The sequence below is a fragment of the Penicillium riverlandense genome (assembly GCF_028828495.1).
Source record: "Penicillium riverlandense strain IBT 135883 chromosome Unknown utg000001l_segment0_segment0, whole genome shotgun sequence".
In the NCBI taxonomy this organism is placed as follows: Eukaryota; Fungi; Ascomycota; class Eurotiomycetes; order Eurotiales; family Aspergillaceae; genus Penicillium; species Penicillium riverlandense.
Genome location: NW_026643194.1, coordinates 1,979,823 through 1,997,014, shown reverse-complemented (window position 1 = coordinate 1,997,014; position 17,192 = coordinate 1,979,823). Strand labels below are relative to the sequence as shown.

At 50.7% G+C, this 17,192-nt stretch overlaps 7 protein-coding genes across 7 annotated transcripts; 3 read left to right on the top strand and 4 right to left on the bottom strand.

Annotated features, from left to right (window-relative positions):
• Window positions 1–184: 184 nt before the first annotated feature.
• On the bottom strand, window positions 185–4,203 carry N7474_000818 (inositol polyphosphate kinase KCS1; the record flags this gene model as incomplete). Its single annotated transcript, XM_057192233.1, has 2 exons — window positions 185–2,039; window positions 2,102–4,203. The coding sequence occupies 2 exons, from the start codon at window positions 4,201–4,203 to the stop codon at window positions 185–187; spliced, it is 3,957 nt and encodes a 1,318-aa protein (XP_057057186.1).
• A 1,277-nt stretch (window positions 4,204–5,480) lies between these two features.
• N7474_000817 (uncharacterized protein) lies at window positions 5,481–6,493 on the bottom strand (the record flags this gene model as incomplete). The annotated part of the gene is made up of 2 exons (XM_057192232.1): window positions 5,481–6,384; window positions 6,444–6,493. 2 exons carry the CDS (start codon window positions 6,491–6,493, stop codon window positions 5,481–5,483), a joined length of 954 nt encoding a protein of 317 aa, XP_057057185.1.
• A 2,137-nt stretch (window positions 6,494–8,630) lies between these two features.
• Window positions 8,631–9,716, top strand: N7474_000816 (DUF614 domain protein; the record flags this gene model as incomplete). The annotated part of the gene is made up of 2 exons (XM_057192231.1): window positions 8,631–9,420; window positions 9,481–9,716. The coding sequence occupies 2 exons, from the start codon at window positions 8,631–8,633 to the stop codon at window positions 9,714–9,716; spliced, it is 1,026 nt and encodes a 341-aa protein (XP_057057184.1).
• A 135-nt stretch (window positions 9,717–9,851) lies between these two features.
• On the bottom strand, window positions 9,852–10,621 carry N7474_000815 (uncharacterized protein; the record flags this gene model as incomplete). Its single annotated transcript, XM_057192230.1, has 4 exons — window positions 9,852–9,950; window positions 10,006–10,150; window positions 10,212–10,402; window positions 10,457–10,621. The coding sequence occupies 4 exons, from the start codon at window positions 10,619–10,621 to the stop codon at window positions 9,852–9,854; spliced, it is 600 nt and encodes a 199-aa protein (XP_057057183.1).
• Window positions 10,622–12,758: 2,137 nt separating this feature from the next.
• N7474_000814 (uncharacterized protein) lies at window positions 12,759–13,367 on the top strand (the record flags this gene model as incomplete). Its single annotated transcript, XM_057192229.1, has 1 exon — window positions 12,759–13,367. The coding sequence occupies one exon, from the start codon at window positions 12,759–12,761 to the stop codon at window positions 13,365–13,367; it is 609 nt and encodes a 202-aa protein (XP_057057182.1).
• A 454-nt stretch (window positions 13,368–13,821) lies between these two features.
• On the top strand, window positions 13,822–14,311 carry N7474_000813 (Dabb family protein; the record flags this gene model as incomplete). The annotated part of the gene is made up of 3 exons (XM_057192228.1): window positions 13,822–13,887; window positions 13,975–14,085; window positions 14,156–14,311. 3 exons carry the CDS (start codon window positions 13,822–13,824, stop codon window positions 14,309–14,311), a joined length of 333 nt encoding a protein of 110 aa, XP_057057181.1.
• A 238-nt stretch (window positions 14,312–14,549) lies between these two features.
• On the bottom strand, window positions 14,550–16,821 carry N7474_000812 (uncharacterized protein; the record flags this gene model as incomplete). Its single annotated transcript, XM_057192227.1, has 2 exons — window positions 14,550–16,649; window positions 16,711–16,821. 2 exons carry the CDS (start codon window positions 16,819–16,821, stop codon window positions 14,550–14,552), a joined length of 2,211 nt encoding a protein of 736 aa, XP_057057180.1.
• Between the last annotated feature and the right edge of the window lie 371 nt (window positions 16,822–17,192).

The following is a 17,192-nucleotide window of genomic DNA, read 5'->3' as shown; positions in this document are numbered from 1 at the left end:
AAATCAAGTTCGGCATTCGTAAAATTAGGCGAGGGATGATGGTTGGTATCACAAGAGGACGAACGAATTGAAACCAAGCGAGGGAGATGGCGGCATGAAGGTTGGAAATCGTATCCGTAGTGGGTTGTTGGCGTGGGAAAAGGTGAGAAAGGAGGTGGATCGACGATGAGCTGATCGAAAGATGCTAAAAGCTGACTTCGCCCACGTCATTCTCCATCACACTGTCATCCCAATACTGGACCGAGCGCGACCCGCGACCAGGCCCCGGTTGGGAGCCCAGTGCACTGACTTCGCCTTCGCCGCGTTCCACGAATTCGTCTTGGGTGGCTTCTTTCATGATCCGCTGGAAATACATCCGCAGTGTGCGTAGGCCACGGAGGTAGCCACGGTCAATGTCATGTGGGTGCTGGGGAGGACAGGGAGTATCGGGAGGCAGCTCATCCTCGCCCGTAACACAGTTGGCAAAGTCAACGATCTTCAGATGGACATCCGTGTTGTTGTGGCCGTCCTGAGAAGATCCTTCTTCGGGAGGCGACTGCTCTCCATCATAGAGAATCAAGAGGCTGCTTGCATATAAACGATAATGCTTTAGCTTCCGAATCATATGCTCCAGCAGAGACAATTTCTCCAAGATGACGGGGATCTTCTTGGCGACGCTGGCATAGCTAACACCATCATAGAGAAATCGGGTGAGCGCATCCTGGAATTCTCGGCCGGACTTCAGATCTCGTCCGAAATATTTGTCTTCGAAGGTATATTCTTGCTTCTTGACGTTCCAGGCCTGCATTCCACAAAGTCGCACACCAAGCTGCTGCGAGGTGGTGGACTGGCACTTGCGTCTCTGCGATTTCTTCTTCTTCTCGTTCGCCTCAATGCCATACTGTCGGGTTCCCATTTTCAAGTCCAGGACGCATGGCTTGTTCATGCCTGCTGTCAGATCCTCTAGGAGAAGGAAGAACTGGACCCGTTCATCTTTCCTCAATTGTGCCTCTTTCGGGTTGCTGGGCAGAGTGCTCACATCATCCTTTGGTCGATCGTGAGAGGAGAAAGAAGACGGTTTTTCAGACCCCGCTGATTCGGAGGCTCGTGGTTCACTTGTCGAGGTACTTTCCGAAGCTGAAGAAGCGGAGGCCTTTGTCGGAGATAGTCGAGAAAGAGGCATAGAAACGTCCCCTTCCATAGAGAATATTTCATCCTCTCGGTCTCCACCGTAGCCATCATCGTCGAAGAACATCAGATCCCCGACTTCGCCGGAATTGATACTTTGTCGTCTCTGCAAGCCACTCCCAGAATGGCGTCGTCTCATGTGCGGGCCTCTGTTGAGAGCTCTTGCGCGGTCAGGCTGCTGCTCCTCGGTTCGAATTTTCTCAAGACGATTGCGATTATTGGCTTCCAACGCAGTAGAAGCCGATGACGACAGCGAAGGGCCTTCGTGGGGAGGGAGAACGATATCAATTGCCGGGGACTTCAGGGCCTCAACCCGTCCGGGTGGGGTGCGGCGACTGCTAGAAGTATGATCCACTGACTGGTTTTTTCGCCGTGGGCTAATGTCCGAAATTGTTCTTGGTAGATGCATATGACCACGAGCATGCCGGCGATGGTGGTGAATTGCCGGGGGGCTGAACACTTCACGAAGAACCGATTCTTGGAGTTTTCGATTGACAGAAGTAGCTCCCCAGATCTTCTTACGTTTGCTGAGGGTCGACGGGTCGGAATCATTCGTAAAGTTTCCGAGCCCATCAACGGAATGAGTTCGGCCAATTATCGCATCATGAGCTGATCGTGGTCGTTGGGGAAGCCCAAAAAGGTCGGCTGGGATGATATGGCGATTGTTCTCCAGTATGACTTTGGGGATCACCCCGGTAACCTGTTTCTGGCTAACAATGCGCTGGGGTTCTGGCGCATCCAAATACTGTGAACCAAGGATAGAAGCTCCGTTTATCTGCTTCGCATCCGAACTGTGGCCACCAGCTTGTTCGGTGTGGCTCTTTAACCGCTTGGGTGTTTTTGAGAATGTCACGTTCAGGACTCCAATGTATCTAGCAAAGATAATCAGCATCAAACATTATGATGCGCATCCCCTCGAAACGGAGTCACATACCTTGGAAGAAACACCAGCATATCAGGATGCCTGCGTTCAATGCGTTCATAAAACTCGTTCTCTCGGTTATTGAGCTGCTTGCACACAGCCCGTCTGGAAAAACGGAACACAGTGGTGTGGCCCCCAACCTGATGTCTGTACGGCTTCAACTCCACCGCCCCCAAAGGCCCCTGGTTCTGTGCCTTGCGCCGGGTAAGAAATCGTGAGCGCTGAGTGGGCGTCGCGGTGGGCGTCATCTCAGCATCGTCGGTCAAGCTGGATTCATCCAGACCTGACGGCCCGCTTTCATCCGCAGATACAATCTCGGAGTCGCCCGTAGAGTCATAACTGCGCTCGGAGATGGTACTCAGGGATTTTTCGGGCACGGTCTCCAGCGGCGACTGAAGATCTTGAAGATCGCCGTGCAGAATCTTACTTTCATTTTTAGATCGTAGAGATATATCCACATGGCTGACTTCCGGTTCAGGAGAAGTGCTACGTGCTTTGGGCACCAGCCTCAATTCATGGCCCTTCTCTGCGGCCTCCAGTTGAACTGGCTGCACGCCTCGTTTATCTTCAACGAACGGCTGTAAGCCATTGGTCTCTTCGGGGACCGCGACGCGCTCGTGGGGGAAGTAAACGGCTGAAGAGATCTGCTCATTTTCTTCCTCCTCGTCTTCAAATGTATCGGAATCTCGGCGTTCCCCTTGCTCCTGTGAGCTTGGTAGTTCTGTCAGAACCTCGGCAAGCACATCTTCTTGAAAATAGTCATGGCTGCGTTCAGAATACTGCGTTGGGATACTTCGAGAAAATGACGACCCCCGGCTACCACCCGGTGTGAGATGAAAGTTTCGGATCTCTTCTAGCAGGCTGCGGGGCAGTGCCCGCGGGCGCTTGGAGGGAGAGTCCTGGTGCACAGGCTGGGGTACTTCGACGATGGATGGTTTTTCAAACGCGGGTGCATCCCCTAGTGTGGGAAGAGACACGCTCTTGCGAAGCGAGGGGTCTTCCTCCAAGAGCGTGGACAAGGACTCTGGCTCCTGATCCATAGCGCGGTCCATCAATTCCGAGGGCTCCTCATGTTGCTGACCACGGTCCTCCCTTCTCTTCCGATCAGGGGAGGTAGTATTCTCTTTGAAGAGGCCCAAGTAGTGGCTGGACTTACGGCTGCGAACATTGGAGGCCGGTTCCACGTTGGTGAGATTCGCCTCAATCGAGTTATCCACTCGGCCACGACGGCTTTTGCTGGGACTTCGTTCAGGAGCGGGCGCAACTCGAGACGTATCTCCCGTAGAGAAAGAGACGCTCCCCCGACGGACCGTGGGTCGATCGCGGCCGACTGAGGGCTCTGTCAATGACGAGGGAGGATGTGAAACATCATGTAATGCAGAGGGAAGGAGACTTCTTTCAGTTTCCTGCGGGCGACCAGACTTCGCACCTACTTGATCCAATGGCACTTTGGGCCGCTGTTCAGGGGCGTGCCCCGCCGGAGGCTGTGAACTTTCTTCTGGTGGCAGATCGGTGGATGAGACGGCCGAGCGCAAAAGAGATATGCGTCGGGAATGGGAGTGTGGAAAGAGAGGTGAGGAGCGCAACGGAGAATGTCTGCGGACGTCAACCTCCATGGGGGAAGGGTCGACGTGGGAACGGTGGGGGGAGGAGACCTTGGAAAGTGAACTTGGATGCACGGGTGCATCGTCAAGGGCAGGGATCAAGTGGACGCGGTCATTGTCCGGAGCCGTATGAGGAGGCAATTGTGGGGTGTTCGCGCCACTGTCAGATGGCAGGTAATGGGTTGCAAAGATGCTGTCTCGCTCTGACAGTTGGGGATGGTAAGCGTCGTCGGTGCGCGCCAGGTTCTCCAACGGCGCCGTTGTGCTCCTTTTTAGTGCGAAAGTAGACACGGGTTGGGACCATTGATGAGGGACCGTGGGAGATTCGGCACGGGACGGGGAAGGCGCCTCTTGATTCCCCTGGGACAAGTGCTGGTCGTGCGCAGAGTGGTGACGCGGGCTCCTTGGAGGGAGCTCGGTCTCCTTGGGGCAATCATGTTGGGCCGGCGCAGCAGGTGTCACCAGGGAATCAGGCAAGGAGTCTTCGGGAGCGGACGGCGGGTTTGACATGGATAGCACATTGGTCAAGCCTCACAACCGGAATAGACGGGAAGCGGGGACAGGGAAGAGGTGTGGCTGCGGAGTGGGAAGAGGATCCCAGGCCGAGAACAAGGACTGCCAGTGGACGAGCGAAGGAGCTGAGATCACGACGAGGAGAGGACGCACGTTAGTGGAGGAATTGACATTTGGGGGGAAGATGGGGTAGAAGGCATCACGTTCGGGGAGAGCGAAATCTTACAGGTTGTTGAGGGAGCAGCACGTCGGGCGGATGGCCGGGATCCAAAGCAAGAATAGATAAAGGATCGGGGCCGACCTCTGAGGTTCCAGGGTTGACGCCGATCGGCCGTCACCGCCTTGGGAGAACGAGTGGACGATGGAGGTGGAGCTGGGGGAGGATGATAATTATTGGTTAAGTCCAGAGAAGAAGCAGGAGAGAAGGAGAGAAGAATGGAAAAGGAAGAAGTTGGGGATGTGGCGGGGGAGAGAGAGAAACGAGAGGACGGGAGCAGATGAAGTCACCGGAGCACAATCAATCACATTGGCTTGTTCTGCCTCGACCGGCAACAACAACAGTATCATCAACCACCCTCCTCATGAACTACGGCGATACCATTATCTGGTCTCTCCTCTTCCCTCACCGCTTCCTTCGCTCTCTCTGCCGATGAGAAGAGACGATTTTTATTCCTCGGTGGAGATCCAGATTCGACCAGTTCCGTCTTAAACGCTGCCAATCACCGCCCAGCGGATAGCTTGTGCTTCCATCGCCCGCAGGCATTCGATTCCCCCCCCCCCCCCTTCGGGCGGTGTCGATCCTCTGAAAGCTTGTTGACGCCCACCGATCTGGCCGGATCTGCCCCGTGCTCCAGCAATATTGGCTGTGAGGGTTGGCGGCTCTTCGGAGTGGGTATAGAATGGCTATGCTTATTTTTAGTGGCATCGATCGGTTCTTTTGAGCTCATCACGCCACAGTCCATAGTTGCCAGCCACTAGTTTTGAAGCATGTCGCCCAAATATATCTCTTGACATCAACACTGATGATTCTGCCTTAGCTCTGCCCACCACCCGAATTTAAGTTGTGGACACAAAGAACTCCTGGTAAATATATACTCATTTCAAGTAGCGCAAGGCACATGCAATATTCCTCCCCCCCCAAAAAAAGGTGCAAGAAGCGGACTGGTCATAGGCCAGGTTTCTCTCATAGTAGTTGTAACTCAGTAGTTGAACAAAGGCCAACAACTGCGACAATATGATATTAGGGAAGTAGTGCTGGAGGCTTCTGTACGTGGCTAGTCTATCCATGTACCAGGCATAACTTGCTCTCCCCTCTCTATCATTTCCCAGAATTCCCATACCATTTCATCAACCGGATTAGACGCCCATAACTTCCAGTCTTCGGGCCTTGGGCCATACTCCAGTGACAGAAAATGAAACCGGAGAAATTCACCTGTTTCAGGATCATGTCCCGGGCCGGACTTTTCAAGGCCAACGTATATGTAGACATCGGGATTAACAACACCGAATGTGTATAGTGCTTTCTCCTTTGCCCCGTAATTTGCTAGATCGACACCTGCAAACTGCAGTTCTGATGCCCATAGCTGGATAATGGGATCAAAATTATATCCAGCTCGCTTAATTTCCGCCCAATCTTTCGTGAAATAGTGTAGAAATTCTATCAAAGGCGTATTCTTCCCACCATAACTGGATGACACATGGCAGAGATCGGCAGAGGCTGCAATTGCATCACAAAGAAGCTGACGCCACTGCTGTATATTGCTGTTCTTTCTTGCGGAGAACTCAACGGCCATACACTGCACAATCCGGAATAGGAGAGTCTCTCCATTATCATCTTCAAGAAGGTACGCAGAAGGATCAAAACGATCACCACCCATCGCAATTCGTAGAGTAATTGGGCATGGACCACGCACCCACCAATTATCAAGAGCCATTGCTCGCTTGAATCGAATTTCAAGAGGCAAATCGGAATAATTCTTGAAAGAATACCCTTGTATTAAGGAGAGAGCTTCGGCGGGACCTTGAAAGCCAGATGTAGCTGGCCATCTTCTATCGAGGTCTTCGAATAGCTCGTCAAAGTCACGAATAAAGAGTCTATACAGGTCAAGGAAGAGGCGAACGTCTTCTGCCCGTTCGATGTAATTTCTCGCCACCGCATTCACTACACCGAGAGGGGTGCTTTGCCTTTCATTAGTTGGTAGTTTGAATACAAGAAATAGTATAATTCAGACACTTACGCTCCCCACACGTCTATCTGGTCGGGATCGGCTCCATTTCCCAACAGCATTTGACACACCCCGAGTTGATGAGATTGAGCGGCTACCTAGACATTTGGATCATATGAGAAAAAAGCTTTGATAAATAGACAGGTTGTACTTACGTGTAATAGACCTCTACCATAGCGATCGCAATCGAAGGGAGATGCGAGGCGATCTGCGAATAATCTTTGGATCTTTTCAACCTCACCAGGTTTACAGTGACGAAATATTGGAGATGATGACGGTAAGACATTATTTGCTCGAATGGTGAAAGTCCAGCCGGAGAAAGCACGGCCCAAATCAATAGTCCAGAATTTATCCACGAGAACCAGTGGTGTGCGAAAACTGATTCTCCTCTTAAGACTGCATTGTCGTGGTCCTTGTTTGGATCTTGCTCGTCCTGGACCTCTAGGGCTACTACTGCTTGTAAAGGAAAGCAGTACACTTTAGAGGGTTTTCCACTTACCACATTTCTAAATATTGGCATGGTTCAGATAAACCGGCAGGAGTTTTCGATATAACCGATGAATCGAGCTTTTGGTTTAGTTCGCGTAAAGAGGTACTGGTTGTACAACGCAAAGGTCAGTTCTGCACAACCCAAATATTCGGCATTCAAAAGATAGGGTCGATAGAGAGGCCAACCTGCAGTATGCTTGCTGAAGAAATAAAAGTGTGGTCTTGATACTGTTCAGATTTTGTCTTTGGTGGTGTAGCGTTTCTTTTTTCAAGGCAAGCTTTATGTTTCTCAACTTTCGGTTCGCTGTTTGATCTTTATATTTATGCATCATGGATGCTATTGATTCCAAGTCCTCTTGAAAGACCCGCAAACGCCGCTCCGTGGACGGAAGATTGAGAGATTCCAGCATTTCCGGCCTCAGTCTTGTCAAAACAACCTGTACCATCTCAATCTCATCAATAAGTCCTTGAAATTCTGTGGGAGCAGTTTTGATAAATACATGTAGAGCTTTCAGCCGGTCTATGCTCTGGATAACTTGCTCTAACAATGTGAAAAAACTGACAGCGCTGGCTGCGATTCCTAGTATTTCAGCCATCATCGATGACACTTGGTAACCAGAGTCGGGCAGTAATGAGAATTGCGAATTAGGTTTCCTTTGGAATGCAAGGAGTTAGGTATTCAGATAGTAGAAGGAGGGGAATGGGAGACGTTTCCAAGAACAATTCGAGGCATGAGCTGGGGCTGATAAAGCGCTGACATAGGCAGCTGATTTTGCCCAAGCGGTTACTACTCGTGCGCAGCTAACTCTAAAGGAGCGAATAGTACTCCCCACCCCCCAGTCGCCCGGCCAGGAAAGGTAAGACCCACCAACGAAGTCGGCACCGCATATGGTGCCAACGAGGCAGGGCTGAACAGGGATTGCAATCCAGTCGAGGCGCAAGACGACGAAGCCACACCTTGAAAATTCCCAAAGCTGCTGCCTATATAGCAAAACCACCAATCAATCATCCACGCAAGGCAAGATGGCCGAGTTGGTCTATGGCGCACGGTTCAGGTCCACCCGAATCCGATTGGTTATCATCAATCTCCGTGTCTCGAAAGGGGCGTGGGTTCGAATCCCACTCTTGTCAATCTTCTTTTTTGCAGTTTTTACATATTTAACGCCTGAAGATGCAACCCATAATCCCAACAAAAGAACCTGGCAGTGGACAGCGACAATTGACCAAGTGTGACTAAACGCGCGTCAACGGCCAACGGGAGCGGGCCACAGCCCAATAAGCATCGCCCGTGATGTGAAGCAGTCTGCATTAGGGTTGCAACACGGACAAGGATGACTGGCCTAGACGAACCTCGAGCTCGCTGGCCCCCATCACAGGCCCCTCTCTTCCATGCCGGTATGTTAGTTATCACGGCCGACTTCCCCCCAGGATCTTTTCACGAAACCTGTCACTCAAACTTCGGTTCCTGTTGGTGACTGCTGTCGCATGTCAGTCCGTGCATCGGGGAACGACTGACCAATTTGCGCTGCGCAGCACACGTGGATCGACCAGGAGAACGTTCCTGAGAAATGGTGCCTGACAGTAGAGCTCCGGGCCTCCGATCTCTTCTCTTTTTCTACACCCTACCTCAACACAAGCTGAACCGAGCTGCCAATACACTGTGACGACAGCTCCAACGAAGCCAAAAGATTCAGCACCGCTGTTCTCGATATGAATCGCCAGTTGCAGCTGAACACCCAGGTGGGTGACAGCAGACGGTACTCATTCGCTGAGACTCCGCTGGAAATGCACGCCTCATCGCAGGAACGGGACTTGAGATCACCACCGTCCATGTCGGCGCACCCGAATCCAGTCTCGGAACCTGCCGTGCAGCAGCGGGAACAGCCAGTGTCATATGGATCGAGTGAGAAAGTACACCAGATGCAGCAGGAGGGGGTCATCCCAGCATACTCCAACCAACCACCACATGAACAGCATCCGGCGCACTATGCTCCCTATGCCTATGCCGAGACACCTGTTCAAGCGCAGCCCCATACCCAGATGCCATATCACCATACATACAGTCAACCACCCAGCTCGCCAGGGCCTTTACCCGTGAAGACGAACCCAGATGCTGAGGATCAAGTCTCAAGAGCAGACTATGTGACTATTGCGCCAGATGCCAATCCACTGCAGTCTCCCAAGCTGCCCTACTTCCCTCCACCGGCCGCTGCAGGAACATTGCACGCACCACCGATTGAAGATCTGGGCTCCTTTCACCAGCCTGGACAGATATTACATCCCAACCAGGAGGTACTGGGAGGCAGCTGGAGCCATGGATTGTGTGATTGCTCGAATATCGGAACATGCTGCCTGGGCCTGGTCTGTCCATGTATCATATACGGCAAAACGCAACACCGTCTGTCAAAGAAATCTCGCAAAGAAGACCCGACGAATATGCTGGGCTATGAATCGTGCAACGGCTCGTGCACTGGCATGGCTCTACTGTGTGGATGCCAATGTGAGTAAATAGACAGGAAGGAAAGAGAACGTGCTTGCTGAATAATTTTGCATTCTACAGGGCTGATGGCTACAATCCAACACACTCGAACCAGAAAGGCATATGGAATCCATGGAAACATTGCGTCAGATTGTCTTCGCGCAACTTGCTGTACCTGCTGCACACTGATTCAAGACGAGAAGGAATTCCAGAAGCGCGAGGAACACCGCAGTCGTGCAGCCAGGGAGATGGGAGCTACATTGATGTCGCCGTACACAGCTCCCGGGCCCATGACGTACCCACCACCCCCCAAATAGTCCTTTTAAGTCTACGATACCCCCAGCAAACATACAGCGCAGTCAATTCTGCATTTCTAGCACAGCGATGTCATCAATTGTCAAGTGTTGAACTCCGTATCTCTGGCCTATCTAACTTCAAAAATACCATGCATGTCATGAGTCTTCATCATCCTCGTCATCAAGAGGTGCCTGTTGGCCGGGCAAATCCTCCCTTCCATCCTGCCAACTGGAACAGTAGATGCAGCGTAGAACCTAGCTCGTCAACCTAATTTGCACTCGCGGAAACTCGACATGAGTAAGTACTTACCTTCACGCCGATGAACTTCTTGCAATACCTGCACCGCCTGGTCGGCTTGATAATCCGCTGATGCGAGATGTACATGTACAGCTGTGCAACGGCATACAGAGTCAGACTGACGCCGAGAAAATTGACAATGTTTTCGATAAACACCCTGTTCGAAATTGCTCGTTATCTACTTCTGGCCTAGAATTAAGGGGGAAAACGAAACAAACCCGTATGCCAGAACCAACGCTCCATCATCTCTCGCCTGCTTGACGGTATTATATCCCTCGGGTTCGGTATAGTTCGGACCTTTGTAGAGCACAGAGAATTTCTGATCCATGTTCTTGTTCAAGAAGGGGAGCATGGACACGATCGGCAACACCATGTCTGACACAAAGGATGTGACCACCTTGGTGAAAGCCTGCGCAATACTATTGTTTTTTTTTTAAAAAAAAAAATTAGATATGAGCCAAACAGGGGTTTTGGTTGAGAGGAACTCGAACATGAGACCAAGAGCTACCTCGAGGACGTTGTCCCGAGCAGCGAAATTAATAAAGCCATCCCAGGCGCGCTTGACATGGCGCTGGGCACCTTGGCCGACGCGGAGTAAGGCTATGGTGCTCTCATCGAGCCGGGGCATTGTTATTGTGCTGAGCGATTTGTTGATAGCTCCGAAAGAGAGTTGAGGAAGCGAGTGTTTTAAGTGGCGGGGATTCTCAGGAGGGCGTCATTGCGCATGGTCCGCTGTCAGGTGGGGGGTTCTGATCTACACTTGGCATGGGATGAAGGATGGGAGGGGATCTACGATAAGACAAAATAACGACATGGTATATACTGTTTGACATGAAGATTTGTAGCTTAACATGATTAAATTGCGCAACGCAGTCAATGAAGTCGTCATCGTCGGCGGGCATTTTGTATAGTTGCACACACGGCAGCATCTACACAGACTGCCCGAGACTGAGTTTCTGGTCCGTGCCCGTATCGTGGGGGACTGGGAGTCCGTCAAGGCGATCTTCATTTCTCGCCCGCTATGTCTTTCTAGCTGTTGTTTCCGGTTGTATTGCTGCGGTCTGGCAATTTTTGAATAGCGGTCGCATATTCGAGAGACGGGCCGCCACGATCCCAGCGGCTAGCTCAATACATGTCCATATGCTGGGATTGACTTAATTATCTGTGTTATAGTCAGTATAAATTCCTAACTCGCAGAATGGAAGGGAAGATTTTCAGGTGAGGTCTTCTCCTGATCGGGACAGATCATAAGGGAAATCAGACAAACAACATCGGAGATCAACGTCCTGGACCTGATTAGCTTTACTATGATTTCAAAAGGAGATAAGAGAACTATACAGGAATCTGAGCACGAAAATTTCGGAAAGACAAACTTTCTGCGCGCGGGATATGGTCAAGTTCCAGATGTAGGCATCGGCATAATGAGGATGAGGCTGTCCGTCACAATGTTAGGGATCTGCAACCCATAATCGAACTTTCCAATATCCATATAGCCACCAGGTATCTCAGGATATCAGAGCTTTTCGGTTTCGGTAGGGATATAAGTGATGGAGCCCACAAGGATACCACCAAAAGCCCACAGAATGGCTAGACTGCTCACAATAGCAGTTGCTATGTTCATTTGTTTGACAAGGAAGAGTCGCCGATAGAGTATCAGGATAGACAGTTTGACTGAGGCAACGCACCCAGTGTAGAGGATGGACAATGTGAAAAGTGTCTGTGGTTGGATTATGCCTCATCCCCAACTTGATACTGCTGAATTTGTCTAACTTCGTCGACTTCTAGTCTACTGACTGTAGAAGGATAGTAGCCATCACGTTACATCATTGATGAGCACCCCTCGATTGGCCTGGACTTTGATAGCTAAGAAGTATGTGAATTAGACAATTCCTACTACTGATTCATGGCTTGATCAATACCACGTGAGGAAGATGAGAGTTCGCGAAAAGATCAGCAATAGAGCGTCTTAGTAAAGCCCTTATTTCATGGATTGAAGCATACATTTGACCATGATTCGTGAGAAATGTATTTAGGGCAAATCTGATTGGCACTAGCAGCCACACCCGATGACTGACTTTTTTTTTTTTTTGGAAACTGGAATCTTCGGCCCGCTACTTAGATCTTGTGGACCATGGCATTTTTTAAGCTCCGGATTTATTGTATGTGCAAAGTACTTCTACCCGACGGATAATGTATTCGCAATTTAGCGATGAACTGTTTATGATCATTGCTGGCCTTGGAATAAAACGAAGCCTTTCGACGATTTCAAACGGATTTGCCGCTCCGCTTGTTCGGCAATAACGGATATTGCCAAGACTTTCGGCTGGTGCTAGAGATAAACTAGTCCCTAAGACAACGAAGCGCCTGGGCTGGAGCCTCAGCATGATAAAACCTTGCGAGTCAGATGGTGGCGTTAGCTATTTTATCCGACCCAACTAAGCCTGCTGTACTAACTAAAGGGGCGTACCAAGATTCATGGGTATTCAAAGTGGCTGCTCACACCAAGCACGACCCAATCAACAAACGGACTATTGTCGTTGGTGGCTTTTCTGCCCTGGCTAGTCAGGAATTGAGGCTTTGACTAAATAAGTGGGAGAACCGAGCTCGGACATGCCGTGGCTTAAAATACTCAGGTCTCCTTTCGATGGGAGTCTTTTCAAAAATATCTTTTCCTTTGCCCTCCATTATTATCGTTGCAGGTTTGTGTTCTTTACGCCGCAATATTTTCATCTGTCGTCCAGCACCACAACAGCCAGAAATTCACAATGCTCTTCGCTGCCTTCCTTGCCACAGTGCTCGGTGCGCTGGTTGCGGCAGACGGTGTCACGATTGTCCCCGAATTTGCGGCCGAGTGGGCTACGGATCTTACCATCATGGGATATGCTAGCACGGCTGCCAGCGTGGCTGGAATAAATGCGCTGTATACGACATACCATATCAATTGTTTGGACGACGCCCCGAAAACAGATTGCCAAATTGATACGCCCTGGACTCTGATTGAGGGACCTGGAACCTACAGCGTGACCGGCGTCTATACCGGTTGGAGCAGCGGCGATGGCAACGCTGTTACCGCCACTCGGCTAATCGACTGCACCTTCACTTCCAGCTCGCTGTCCGCGTCCTGCTCGGCCAACTACAAAGCCACTGGTACAATTGAGGGCTTGTCTTACTCGACTTCCACTGCCGTTTCCACGTCGTCTATCCCGACAGACTCAATTACCTATCTCGCTATGTATATCACTGCGGGCGCCAAGTCTTTCACTGAACCGCAAGCCACGCAGACCCCCGGCGCCGCTTTCGCTGCTGCGAAGCCTTTGATCACGGCCGCTCCGCTGGGAGCTGCCGCCGCCGTGGCCATCGCCGCGTTGTTCTGAGCTCAAGAGCTCTGAATATTCCCAAACGCAATCCTTTGCTACAAAACTAAAGCGCAAAAGGAACATTGAGTGGTACCATGAATGGATATAATATTACTGATAATTAGTGCATATACGAATTAGAGGGAGAGTTTATCTCATTGTACATAGCGTGTTCTCATTCAACGAAGAAATTTGCATCATCCATGATTGATTTGTTTTCCATGGTATTTTTCCTGTGTATCACAGTATCTAACTTACAACCCGTTTTTCCTGCTTTGCGGGTTAAATTATGTATTTTCCTATCCTATCTTCTATTCTATCACTTACTTTCGACAAAGCTTATGATCACTATATAGATCATCACGTGTTCAGTGGCTAGGACCTACCCCGCGGCGCTTAGAAATAGAAATTCTTTAATCTCTTTCATATCGATTCAAGTCCGTTACCAAACCATCCAAGGTAGCTGAACAAGATGTCAATTACTCATATTGTTCTTTTCCAATTCAAGGAAAGCGTCAGTGCTGAAGTTGTGAACGATGTATGTGGTGTGATCTTTGAAGCAACATCTCCCGCTTACTTCCGAGAAATACTTCTGAAGCCATCGTACTAATCTATATTTGTCAAGGTCTGCCGACGCATGCTTGGCTTAAAAGACAATTGCATCCACCCTTCGTCCCAGAAGCCATATATTAAGTCATCGTCGGGTGGCCGGGATAACTCGATTGAAGGGGCCCAGGTGAGTCGATGTTATTTCGTATAGCATGAGAATTCCCAGACAGCTTTACTAATTAGTGCTTATGGGAAAGAATGGGATTAGCCATGCATTTGTCGTGGAGTTCGCGAGTGCTGCAGATCGAGATTTCTACATTGAGAAGGATCCTGTGCATCTGGCATTTGTCCGCAGCCTAGATGGGATTATTGAAAAGGCTCAGATCATTGACTACACACCTGGAGTGCTCTAAAAGTATATAGAATACTTATATACGTGCAATATAAAGCGAAATGGCTTGATGTAGTGTACGTGCCAGACGTCTCAAATCAAATTTGTTTAGATAGCCCGGGAACATCAACCACATATAGTGACCGTGGTTTATGAATCTACTCATAGCCATGAGCTCATGCAGAGGGCACGACAGGCCTCTGCACCGTATGAAGATAAAAGACCGTAATCTATAGAGTACAAGGTAGAGTGACCTCATTTCAAATCTCCTGCGAATCCAACCCCCAAATCTCCCAATGCTTCAAAACATCCCATCCGACCCGACGCAGCCGGCGACGGCGAATGTATCCGTCAGTCGTAATGATGTGAGAGAGACAGCCATGGATTTGGAAGCGTGGCTGGCGCGGTTCATCCGTTTCAGAGTTAGATCGCTGCGCCATGCTATTTTCATTGCTTTCATTGCTTTCATCGTCGTCTCGGGGGCGTTTTCCCAATGTTGATGGGGGGTGGTTGGAGTATGAAGTGGGCTGGGAAGAAGAAACGGCAGCAGGAGATTTAGGTGCGATGGGGTTCGTATTGGTATTTCCGGAGGTGGTGTCTTGAGGTTGAGGAGCAGTGTGCTGTTCAGGGCCGGCGCTCTTGGGATCATTCCCGGGGCTGGGGCTTCCATTTGTCGCCTCTGCCGACTGATCACCAGCAGCGTTGGAGTCAGGTTCGTTCTCCGGCGGAGGAGGCGGGGGCGTCTTGTAGAATTCTCGCAGTTCAAAGGCCTTCCAGCCCAAACCGACGATCTTTAAGTTCTCAAAAACCTGCTCATTGGCCATGTCGTAACTCATCATCTCCATAAGTATCCGGTCATCAATATCAACAACATCCGCCATGCTCTTGGCATTGTTCATTAATTCCATTGCCACCTTGCTGAGATGACTGGGAAAGGTTTCTTGGATACGTTGAGTATTATATGTTCGGAGCATCGTGGTATTTGACGCGCCAGACTGGGGCGCCGCAGAGCCCGCGGGAATCAAGAGTCGCAACGCGACCAATTTGCGGAGAAAGGGGACTAGTAAGCCCAATGACTCCATACTGGAGAACTCTGTGGCAAGCCCTAGTTGTTCTAAATTCGGGCAGCTGTGGACCAGACGGGCGATCATCTTTGTGGAAAGAGGCCACCGAGAAGAGAGAAGGAGATGGCGCAATGACGCACCATGATTTGTTGTGATGTTGGCAATGTAACTATCCCTGATATTCAGCTGCAAGTTCGTCTGGCTTGCGGGGGAAGCCATGGCAGTTGGAGAGTTGCCTGCCGTCCCATTGGCCGCCCCGGGGTTCTCTGATACCGGTGGTGTCAGAGCAGATGAGGCTGGGCCCATCCCGGGCCGAGGGGAATTGAGGTAATCGCTGGAATCGGAGGTCATGTTTACAAAGTATAGCTTTTCCAGACCAGAGAAATTCCCGAGGAACTCCGAATTCCGTTTTGAGATCGCATCCATGCGAATGCTTTTGATCTTGAGTTTTCGATGTGGTACGACGGTTGGCCAGCTGCTGTCCACAAAAGTGTTGACCAGGTTGGAACTGTCCGCACCACTGAGGAAGGTAACGTCTTCGACGGTGGTCGGATCGAACGCGATATTAAATTCCTCCGTGTGAAATGCGTACAAATTCGAGAACGACATCTTCTTAACTGCAAGCGGCTGTTTGGCGGCAATAGATTTTCGGAAGTAATCGTGCAGCGAGACACTTGGCTCCTGTGCGATGCGCATGCGCGGCGACCAATGCAACCTCAGATCGCGGAGTTTTTTGCTCTTCCAAAGGAGGGTGGCGATGTCATCGGGATAGCAGAGGGGGTCGATGTCGGTGATTTTCAAGCATCGCAGGTGCGGCATCGGCGGCAGCACGAACGTAGGTTGCGGGTGTCGACTGGACGGGAATCGCACGGTCAGCGAGGTCAGCCGTGGCAGCTGGGTGAGCCCGTTGTAGACTGTATCAAGCATTTTAGTGTTGAGTTCCCAGCTAAAGCTCTCCAAGCCGGTCATCCGGTCTACCGCCGCTCGCACGGCAATGTTCAGCATCATCGACGAGTCCGGTACCCGGCCCACGCGGGCGTGTTCCTCCAGCTCATGTTCCTTCCAGTCCCCGCGCAGGGTCATTGAGCGCACCAGCGTCGCATAGGGCCGAGTAATCACCGCATTGAGACCCATCGTGAACGGGCTGCCGCTGCCGATGCCCTCTGGCTGTTCGCCTCGATAACGTATTCGATCGTAGGAGGTCAGCGTCAGGCTCCGGTAGAGCTGCGGAAGAGCCATGTAATTGAGAACCCGACATGTTCGACATAGTCGCGCGAGGTCGCCGGTATCCTCGACCTACAAACAAAAGTTCTGCGGTCAGTAAGTTTCTTGGGTCTCGTGTTCGCGCTACTCTCACATTCGAGACGATCTGGGCGATCAGGTTTAGCGGCAGCACCATCAGCGACGAACCGCCCGGCCGGTCCATCGCGATACTGGCATCAAACATGTTCTGGTTGACAGCCGCCATGGTGCGACGCCGGGGACAGGTGGCGCAGCATAGGATGGAAGGGTGGATGGATGGGATGGATGGACACGCGGAGGGTCGCAAGATCAGCGCATGGACGGAATCTCAAGTTCCCGAGCAAGGCAGTTAGTTATTTCATAAGGCTTGGTAATCCACTCCGTCGCCGTGCCCTAACTGTGTTCCATAGAATCCGGGGCATTTGAATTACATATATCCAGAACTATTAATTAAATTATAAATAGATCAGAGATGAATGTCCAGTCCAGATAATTACAATAATAACCCAATATTTTCCGGAACTCCTCGCTCAATCCATAGATGACGGTCCAGAACACCACGGAAATGTCGGTCAGAGTATGCACTGGCCTGCAGTG